Raw genomic sequence first — 11,020 nt, forward strand, 5'->3', positions numbered from 1 at the left:
TTAATTACCCTCATCCCCCTCTGCAGCATCCCTGGGGGAGAGCTGATGATGCGCTAGTTGGCCACGCTGGATCACTGGGCTTTTTTTTTTTTTTTTTTTTATTAGCTGGGATTACCTTCCAAACTAACAGGATTGAATATTTTTGTTCCACTTGGCCAAGCCCTTATTGACCGTGGAGACACAGAAATCGCTGCCACACACCCACGCCGAGGTCGGGGACGGGGCAGCCGTATCGACATCCCAAATCCAAAGAGACGCGGGGAAGCAGCAACTTGGGCATCACTTTTCCCTCTCTGCTGCTCCCAAATCCTCGCTGCTGGCATTAACAGACTCCAGACACGCTGTATGTGCACGTACATTCCTTGGCCATGCGATCAGACCGGAAAAGATTGCCTTGAGCCCAGGAACCGCAGCGGGAAGGAGGCTGGGAAGAGCAGCGCAGCCACCGGGGCGGGAGCGCTGCAGCCTCCAGAAAAGCTGCAGTCAACACTTTTTTTTTTTTTTTTTTTTTTTTTTTTTTTTTTTTTTTTTTTTAGGAGACGTGGTGCTAAAAGAGGAACTGCTGCGGGACGCGCGGATGGAAAGGCTGAGATGGGTGTGTGTGGAGGGGGAAGTGCTGTCATTTTGGCAAAATCCCTCTTTCCTCTCGCAGTTCTGCCTGCGGGAGGACTTGGTGCAGCACGGGCGCCTGTCCGTGAGTCCGAGCCCCTCCCAGGAGCCCGAACCGTGTCGGGACCGCTCCCACGGGCACGGCGGGGTCACGGAGTGTCCGAGAGCACCGATCCCCACAGCGACCTCGCTCCCAGGCCAGAAAATGCCCCGAGCACATTCCAGGTGGGAACCGCAGCCGGATCCAGGCTCCATCCCCGTGTCTGGAGGGCAGCAGAGTCCCAACCCTCACAGAGTCTCCAATCCCTCAAGCCTTGTGTTCCACATCCCACTCTGCTCCCATCAAACAGAACCTCCATTGGGAGGAACCTCCATGTGGGGAGCTCAGCATCCCCAAAACAGCTCCAGCCCCCGAACATCAGGGATTTTGGGAACACCATCGTGACCAAGCGCGGGTGTTGGGGCAGGAAGGCGCCGAGCTGTGCCGCTTTTGTCTTCCGTGCTCCAGCAGCGCAAGCCCGGGCCAGGAGCCCGTCACTCACTCACCGGTGCCGCACCGGGATTTGCATAATTCCAATTATGTTTCCAAAACGGGGAACAGGCTCTGACAACTCTGCAGTGCCTCGAACAGTCAGAGAAGATGGAAAATCGTTGTCTCGGACCTGATGGCCCCGCAAGCGCCTTGCGCTGGCACCGAGTCAGCGGCGGGATTGCGGCGAGGGAAAGGATGCGGCGACCCGCGCTTTGCCATCGGGACCGATGGATGCAAACGTGTTCGAGGAAGAACGAGCCTCTCCCAGGCACTGCCTCTCTGTCCTCTTGTCCCTTCACCCTCCACCCCTGCCTCCCCCAGGGCCATCCCAGCTACCACGGCTTCTGCCTTTCCCAGTTTTCCTCTCCAGCTGGAGGCAAAAGAAAAGCAGGAATGCCGGAGCCGGCTGTGAGTGCCCTTGGTGTGTTGAGCCATCGCTGCTCACCAGGCAGGATATTTGATCTCCGTGAGTCACCTGTCCCTCCCTATCTGCCTTCTGCAGGTGCTCCGGCCTGAACTGCAGGTTTGGGAACGGGCTGCTCCGGAGCTGCCGTGTCCCGGAGCCTTCCCCGCTGCCGCCGCCAACATTTTTGGCAACCTGGGAATGGCGGGGAGTTGGCAGATGTTAAACACACAGATCCCATACCTTAAATAGCACCTGCATTCCCAGGGGCGGATGCTGGAGGGGGGACAGAGCCCGGGAAGAAGCTGCGGGTGCCCCGAGCCTCCTCTGCAGCCTGCGGAACCGGCGGCAAAACACTCCCCACCTGGATCTGCTGTTTAATTGCCCGCGGTTAATTGGCAATCCAAGAGAGGAGGAAGCTGCATGGAGAGATGTCAATTCATAAACCCTCAACTGTTGGGAAGCTTTAGCTTTCCGAAGGCCTGAAAGGTGCTGAATAATGCATCAGGCTTGGCAAACACCGGAACCAGTCAATCCACGGATCCCTCTGGGATGCCAGCACTCCTCCAGTGTCAACGTGATCAACCAGTTTCACTACTGGGAGAGTTTCCGGGAGCTGGAGAGCCTGGAGAGGGGAAGGAGGAGCTGTGGAGCCCCTTCTCCCCCATGGCAGAGCAGGGCTGGGGGGACACTGGGATGGTGAGGAGGGAAAATGCAAGTGTGGCATTAGAGCAGGAGGCTCCAGGCTTTGACCTGGAGACTTTGGGTCAGGGAAACTCACAGGGAACTTCAAACAAGGTGGGAAAGGTGCAGCTCATCCTGGTGGGGAGATGTATCCCTCTCCAAAAATCATCATAATGGCCAGGATGCAATGAAAAGCTGGGAAGTTTTGGAGCTGTGGTTAAAAGTGTAACCTCACATCCAGGGGAAAACGCAGAGCAGGATTTCTCAGAGAGGCATCAGCCAAACAGGTACAGCAGGAGCTGAGATCCTGAGATTGCAGGCAGGGTTCCTTAAAGGAGAACACACCTCTGCCCTGCTCCCTGCACTATTCCAAGCCCCCCCTAAAGAGGCTGGAGCAGCCAGCGTGGCCAGGAGCAGATCCAAAGCAGAGCTGCAGGAGAGCAGCAGGAGCATGGCCAGCACCCAGAGCCCAGCCTGGATGGTGACCCTAGCTCTCAAATGCCACATACTCAGAATGTTTGGAGGCAAGGGCTGGAGGACTTCGGATTCATTAACGAGCCCAAGGTTGTAAGATGAGCCAGAGATCTAGGGACAGCTCGTTGGCAGCAATTCAGCTCCTTCCACAAGGCAGCAGCTTCACACCGGCCCTTGCTGAGCTTGGCTCTCCTTGCAGTGAGCAGATGCCAGGGAAACTCATCCCAAACCTTTGTGTCAGGCAGCAAGGAGCCTCCCAGCACACCAGCAGTGTCTGTCCTGCTGCTGCCCCTCACCTCCCCACCCAAATGCTTCTGTTTTCAGTGCTGATGTGAAACCCGGTCCATTCTGAGTCATCACAGCCCAAAAAACTCGTTATATTGAAAAGATAGATGAGTGGCTCCAGAATATACAGGGTGGAATTTGAACACTGAACAGACATTCTTTGGAGGCAAAGGTAAAGCCAACTCCCTGCTGGCCTGCCAGAGCTCCCTCTCAGCAGTTTGAGGTGGGTGCTGGGGTTGGTTACAGCCAGGGCAGCAGCCTGGAAGCCACAGGAATGTGATAGGAAAAGCTTCCTGGAGAGCTGGGTCAGTTCCAGCTTAATCCAGCCCCTGTGGGGAAAGGCATCCAGGCAGATGTTGAGCTAATGGGATAACTGCATCCCACTCCAGTGGTGCACGGTGGTGGGAAGTCCCCAGCCACAGGCTCCACAGGAGCCCCCTGCTTCCTAGGGGAAAATGTACAGAGCTCCTCAGGGCAAAAATAACAAATATCAACAGCACAGGGACTTTGCAGTCCCACATTCCACCCACAAAGTGCAAAGTCTCTCTTGGAGCAAGCACAGCAAGCCAGCAGTGCTGCTTGCTCCAGTTAGGAGCTGTCAGCACCAGGCATGGCACAGCCTGGAACTCCCAGCCTTTGTGGAATGACTTCCTTCCCCAGGAATGGCTGAGGTATTTTGGGGCTGGACTGGCACTGGGTGCTTCCCTCTGCTCCTCTCTGTCCCCTGCAGTGATGACCCAGGCAGGTGCCTTCCTCTGATGGACCCTCGTGAGATGAGAATTGCTGGAGCTCAGCCACAAAAAAAGTGATGTGGTCTTCTCAAAAATCCAGGATTATCCTGGGAAATTGCTTCCCTTGCTTCTGAGGTCTCCCAGTCAGCCCACCCCTTGTCCTACTCTCTTGTAACTACAAAGGCTACTTGAGGTTTTCCCCTTTTCCCCCCAAAATGTGAAACAAAAGTGCATTCTCATAAAACAGCTGGACAGTCATTGGATGCAATGCAGCACTTGCTGCAGCTTTCCACAGGTTTTCATGCCTTGCAATGAGGAGAGAGGAAACCTCCCCTCCTGCTCCATCAGAAACTTCAGGATGAAGCCAGTGGAAAATCAAACAAGGAATCCATTCTAGGCACAAGCATGGGGATAACTTTAGGAGTTCACAGAGTCATAAAATCCCAGAATGGTTCAAGCAGGGACCTGCAAATTCATCCAGTGTCCTGGGCAGGGACACCTCCCACTGTCCCAGGCTGCTCCAAGCCCTGTCCAGCCTGGCCTTGGACACTTCCAGGGATCCAGGGGCAGCCACAGCTGCTCTGGGCACCCTGTGCCAGGACCTCACCACCCTCACAGCCAAGAATTCAGGCTCTTTTCTACACCTTGGCTCTCTCTCCTCTTCTCTGTTTAACCACAAGGGAGTTTTCACTCACTGAAAGGCAGCTGGAGCTCGGGGATCCTGTATGGATCCAGGATTTGTTGGTGGCACCCCTGGGGGTTGCTCTCATCTGAAAACCTCTAACAAAAACGAAGTGTTTTAACTGTTACCAATTTCCAAGCATCACCAATTTCCATCCCACAGGACACACATTAAACCCTGCTGAAGCATTTTTCCTAACTAAAGCCAAATTGGAAGATACAACTAAAAAAACCAGGAACAGAGTGAAGTGCAGCCTCTGGAAGGGAAAGCTTGAGGCAAAGCAGCGACCAGAGCCTGTTAAACCACTGTGAGACTCAGCAGTGACTCACATCTTGACTTTTTTTCCCCTCCTTTCTTAAGGAGGCCAGAGATACCTGTTCTTAAGCAAGAGCTGAGCCACTTCCTGGACAACCCCCATTTCCCGCCTGTAAAAACCACCTTCCACAGAGCTGCTGGGCTCTGACTCACCCTGCACCTTCCAGAGCTGACCCAGGGTGAAAAACGACACCATTCTGCTCTTGGGGTGCTCCCACTTTTGAAAGGGAGATGGATTGTGAGGCCAGGGAGCTTTTGCTCAGACATCATTCCGAAACACGAGCGGTGCCGGAGCGCAGGAGCCCAGAAGAGGAACTGAGTCACTCAGCAGAGGTGACACTCACTCACCAACAGCCCCTGCGAGCTGATGCTTCCCCACGAGACGAGGGGAAAGTTTTTTGGTTTTTTTTAACTTCCAGAAAGCACCAAAGCTGAGGGGATTTCAGATTCCCCACACTGAGCCTGTCAGGTTGGACAGATATTAGAAGCAAATCCAAGATAAAAGGCACAGCAGTGTGTTAGGGAAGTCTGAGTCACAGTGCTCACATGCACAGCAAGTTCTCTGCTCCTGCAGACCCTTTTTCCCATTCCCAAACCCCAGGGAGAAGGGAGATCAGCGCAGCTCCACCGGGCTCTCACAGCCCTCGTGCTCTGAGCAGAGTTTTAAAGCGAGACATTCCTTGGGAGGGACTTGCATGAGCAGGGCTGATTTGCAATTAGGAATGGTGGGCGCAGTTTTCCCGAGGGCTGTCCATGAGGACAGGGCTCTGGGAGCGGGGACAGAGCCCTGCCGAGGGCTGAGTCACGCCGCGGTCCCGGCTCGATGGGACGCGATAAGCGCCGGCATTTTGAAATGTGACTCACAGCTCCAGCCACAGAGACACCGGTTCCCCCTGCTCGCCTCCCCGCTCCGAGGAGTTTAATTAAGTCAGAGCAAGTTCATTTACACAGCCGCACCCTGGACTGACAGCCAGGCAGAGCCTGAACGCCCTGGAAGGGGAAGGCTCCAAAGAATCACGGCTCCCGTGCCCACCTGGATAATCACGGAATGGTTTGGGTGGGAAGGGACCTCAAAGCTCATCTGGATCCACGGGCAGGGATGCTGCTCACTAGACCAGGTAACGATGCTCCTGAGCATTCCCAAAGCTTTGCAGCAAGGAGACAGTTCCAGGGCAGTGCCTGGCCTGGCACCTGCAGCCTCAGAGCCCTGGCTGTGCCCTCTGCCAGCAGAGCTCAGCTGTGACCCCGCTGCTGTCCCAGCGGGTGGCAGCTGCCACTGATCCATGTCCCCCAGCACCTGCCCGAGTCCTTTCATCAGCTCATCAGGCACCACAGAGTCCCAGTGTCACATCTGTCACTCCACAAGCTCCCCATGTCACTATCAGCCCCTCTGTCCATCCCTGCACATTCCACACCGGCCTCCTGGCCGCCTTTTCCAGGGAATTCCCTCCCTGGAACGGGGCAGTGACGGTCACTCTGTGCCCTCACCTCCCCAGGTTACCTGACTATAAAGTTTGCTCAAGTGGGAATATTAAAGCAGCAGCATCCTCCTTTTCCACTTAAGAGTCTCTCATGTAAATCTCCAAGGAATCACAGCCAGGCTTCCAATCTGGGAGATGCAGAACAGAACCTCTTTATGGCAGCACAAGGCCCAACTCTGGCACCACATTGCCCCTTCCTGCTTCTCTCATAATTCAATATAAGTAACATACCAGGAGAGCTCCGCTGTATAATTGCTTTATTTTCTGCTTATTAGTTGTTTACCAACACTACAGCCATATTGAGAACACAAAATTCCTGGGTACTTCAGTCAGGGAGATCACAGGCCACAAACTCAGTCACTTGGTCGGACACGATTGAACGCCATTCAAAACTTACTCCATAAATTCACACGAACACAAATCGATGCACTTGGAACTCCAGACTGGTTTGTTTGGTACAGAATTCCCACTTTATCCTACTGACAGCCACCACCTCGAGCTGAGGTCCAGCTACAGCCTAGAAAGGACATGTTGGATGTGAAACCTGTGGCTTTTTGCTCGGTGGCCACAGCTGTAAATTTCTGACAGCTCTGTCACACCTTCCAGTAACTTTTTTCTCCCCCATCTTTCTTCCTCCCCCGCTCCTCCCCACCAAAAAAAAAAAAAAAAAAAATCAAAAAATCCAGAAGCCAAAGCAATTTTTTTTTCACCTACAAAACAGAATTACAAAGTTACTTCTAAGGGGATACAAAATTGCAAAGTCAACTTAATGCAAAGGCTGCCCCAGCGCTTGGAAACACAGGAAACCAATTCAGACAAAAAATGAAGGTATTGAAGTTTTCATGTTGACTGAGAACGCTTAAGAAAGTTCAAGAACCATTAGAGCTTCAAGTTTTCCAGTTTAGGCATTTACTTTGTGCTTGGCTATTTTATTGATGCTCCAGAAGAAAACAGTAACCATATTGTTGTAATTTTAAGTTTTTATACCACCACACTGTTCATTAAGTTACAGCAACAGGAAAAGAAAAATAAAAGCTAGAAAATAGAGCAATGATATTCCAATGGTAAAAAGCCTTGGATTAAAATAAACTAATCTCACTTCCTCTTCTTTAGGGCTGAGATGGAAGAGTTATTTCTACATTAAGCTTCTGCAGACTCTCTCTAATTCACAAAGTCCATCAATGCTCTATCTTCTAGCACCAAGGACCCATCCAGTCCCATTTGCAACCCACATCCAGAAAAGTCTTTTTTTTGGAACCACACTCTAAAAGGACTTTGAAGTGCTCCAAAGCATTGGATTTCAGAAGTGAATTCAGGATTTTTATCTTCCCATACATCTTTGGTAAGAGCTCCATGTACAAGTACTCAGCATGCAGAGTCACCACTGCAGCAATGTAGTGTAATGCCCCCAATTCCATGTAAAACTTATATTCTTGAAAAGAGAAAACAATTAAGGGAAAAAAAAAAAAAAAAAAGGAAAATAAAAGCCATTTTCTTCTGGTTTTGTAGCATACATTCCTAGAATTCCCCAACTGAGTTTTAACTCCTTGAGGAAATCTGAAGTTAATCCTTAAGGCTGAATAAGAACCAGCTGCTTTAACAGTTTGTGCACCCAGCGTTAATTAATACTTGATTGAGTTTTTATGCAAATACTCGCTCTGGGTGGGGTTTTTGATTGGCCAGTCCCAGCTACAGGCTGTGACATGGCTAACGAGCTGCTTTGCCCTTTAAGAACTAATTATGGAAGTTTACATTCAGCGTCGATTCTCTCTCTCTCTCCCCTCCCCGCTCTCATTAGTTACTCAATGGGCCTCAGATATCCAACACAGTTCCCTTCCTCCAGGACTACGGCAACACCCGGGACACAGGGAGGCTCCAGCTGCTCCACGAGCTCAGTCCAGGCTTGGGGAACTAAAGCAAAAGTGATTTCCTCAAAATGGCCATTCCTGATGTCAGAAGTGCCGGGCTGGAGCAGAGCTCGGCACGGAACTCGCCCCTTCGTGAGGCTCCAGCACGGAAAAAGAACAATAACAACAACAATTTCCTTCTTTCTCTTGGAAAGAATCAGGAATCCTTTCAAGGTTTAGGTGTCTCCAGCTGCCTTGAGATGGAAATGAGAGGCAAGTCAGAGCTGGACTTTTGCCATAACATCTGATTTAAAGTCAAACTCATTGCAACATTTTATTGCTGCATCTGCTGGAAAGAGCCTCGGCCCGGGGACCGACACCAAATAGTAAAAAAAACTGCAACTAAACCTCACTGAAGACAAAAAACCCTGCCCAGTGCCTACCCTGGAACTACAGCATCGTTCATGCCTTGTTTGCTATGTGGTGTGGGGAGCTGGTTTTGCATCCCTCCTCATGCATGATGTATGGGTCAGAACTTCCCAGCTGACATTCCAAAGCAGTTCTTACATTTTCCCGGCGCCCGACACGCACTTTGAACACGTTACAGTGGAATTCCCACTCTCTGCCACTGCAGGCAAGAATTCCCCTCATTAGCCTGAGCCGTGGAGCCAGACTGAGTCACTGTTTAGTTACAGATTAACAGAACTTTAAAAAAAAAAAAAAAAAAAAAAAAGTCCTTAATATAAAAAGACAGACTGCGGTTTGATTTTAAGCAACAATTTTCAGTTTACTAGATGAAGTCGACCTAGCAACATATCCTGCAGGAATGCAAAAAAGTAGCAATCTACAGCAAAGTGAGAGAAGAGAGAGAAAAAAAAAAATATATATAATCAAAAAAGTAGACCCAGAAAGCATACACTGAAAATGGACCCCCTCCCCCAACATCCCCCAAAATAATCAAACCAGCAAAGGGCTATTGAGAGGAAAAAGGAAAAAAAAAAAACCAACCAAAAAAAAAAGTTACTTAGCAAGTCTATAATGTGTCCTTCCCCTGTTTGCTGGAAGTCTGCCATAGCATCTAGTGCCTGTGTTCGTGTCACATTCGGAGGTTAGAGCATCCTAACGCCAAGCAGGAGGAGTTAGAACAGGAATCCAGCCAAGGGTGCAGGAGGAAAGGGTGGCAACTGGAGAAAGGTGATCATAATCCTATGGATGCGGTTTTGTTTTCACTTTTCAGTAGAGAATCATTCTTCTGGAAAGCCACGTGGGTTATTTAATTTTTTTTTTGTTTGTTTCTTTTAATTTTTTTTTTGTTTAATTTTTTTTGTTTTGTTTCTTTAATTCTTTGTAGACTAAATAGTTCCTCTCCCATTAGGATTTATAATTGGACGTTAACCACGTCAGCCCTTCGTAGAGTCCATCCCCCGTGGTGGCACAGGAGGGCTGCACATACCAATTCCTATCCCTGATCCGGGTCAGGCCCAGTTTCTCCTGGATCTCGTGGGGTTTCATGGCGTCGGGCAGGTCCTGCTTGTTGGCGAAGATGAGGATGATGGCGTCCCGCATCTCCCGGTCGTTGATGATGCGGTGCAGCTCCTGCCGCGCCTCGTCGATGCGGTCGCGGTCGGCGCAGTCCACCACGAAGATGAGCCCCTGCGTGCCCGTGTAGTAGTGCCGCCACAGGGGCCGGATCTTGTCCTGGCCGCCCACGTCCCACACGTTGAACTTGACGTTCTTGTAGGTGACGGTCTCCACGTTGAAGCCCACGGTGGGGATGGTGGTCACCGACTGGCCCAGCTTCAGCTTGTACAGGATCGTGGTCTTGCCGGCCGCGTCCAGCCCCAGCATCAGGATCCGCATCTCCTTGTTCCCGAAGATCTTGGACAGCACCTTGCCCATCTCGGCGGCATCCAAGGGAGGGCGAGAGGGCGAGCGCCGGCCCGGCGGGGAAGGGCGGGCGGGGCTCAGCGCGGCCCGCGCATGGGGCGGCGGGGAGGCGGCTCCGCTGCTCCGCCGGGCCCGCGGCGGCGGCTCCGCCCGCTGCTGCCTCGGCTCCCGCCGCGGCGCCTCAGCTCATGGGTGCCGGCGCGGCGGCGGCGGGAGGCTGCTGCGGGCCGGGGAAGCGCCGGGAGTGGCCGCGATGGCCCGGGAGCGTCCCGGCCGTACCTGAGGGCCCCGCGCGCCGCTCCCTCCGCCCGCGCCGCCGGAAAGGGGCCGCGCGCGCCCGCGCCCGCTTCCGCCCCGCCGCCGCCGCCCCGCGCGTGCGCCCCGCGCGGCCCCGCCACGCCCCGCCGCCGCCCCGCCCTCCTTCCGCCCGCGCTTCCCGCCCGCCCCGCGCGCCTGCGCCGTCGTCGCCGCCCCGCCCCCGGCGGTCCCTTTGGGGGCGGGGCCTCGCCGCCGATTGGGCGGCGCGCGGAGGGGGCGGGGCCGCGGTGGGGAGAGGCGCCACGCGATCGCGCGTCAGCGCGGGGCGCGTCTTAAAGGGGCAGGAGCCGGGGAACGGGGAGGGAGCGGCCGCGGCTGTGAGCCCCGAGCGGGGATGAACCCGCAAACCCAGCCCGGGCTGGGCGGGGAGCCCTGACACAGGCGTGGCTGCCCCTGATCCCCGGCACTGCCCGGGGCACTGGGCTTGGAGCAGCCGGGACAGTGGAAGTGTCCCTGCTGTGGCACGCTGGGCTGGGCTGGGCTGGGCTGTGAGTCCTGCCCGCCCCGGCCGTTCCGTGATTCAGCGATGCATCATCGCGGTTAATGACTCCACGTTGTCCCGGGTCACTCCCTGTGCATCCCGCGGGTGGAACTCCACGGTTCAGCGCTCGGGACACGCGGCGGTCGGGGCACGTCCCCGCCCTGTGCCCGAGCGCGGCTCGGAGCGCACCGGGACACGGACACGGGACACGGACACGGGAGCGCCGCCAGGCCGCTCCCCGGGCGGGGCTGCCGCTCCCCGGGCCCCCCTGTTCTGCTGAGCCAGCTGAGT

The 11,020-nt window shown here is 53.9% G+C and overlaps 1 protein-coding gene across 1 annotated transcript; it reads right to left on the reverse strand.

The window, feature by feature from the left end:
- Positions 1-7,096: 7,096 nt before the first annotated feature.
- ARF6 (ARF GTPase 6) lies at positions 7,097-10,310 on the reverse strand. Its single transcript, XM_079309767.1, has one exon. It carries the CDS (start codon positions 9,940-9,942, stop codon positions 9,415-9,417), a length of 528 nt encoding a protein of 175 aa, XP_079165893.1. The 5' UTR covers positions 9,943-10,310; the 3' UTR covers positions 7,097-9,414.
- Positions 10,311-11,020: the final 710 nt, after the last annotated feature.

Source organism: Erithacus rubecula (genome assembly GCF_903797595.1).
Source record: "Erithacus rubecula genome assembly, chromosome: 6".
NCBI lineage: Eukaryota > Metazoa > Chordata > Aves > Passeriformes > Muscicapidae > Erithacus > Erithacus rubecula.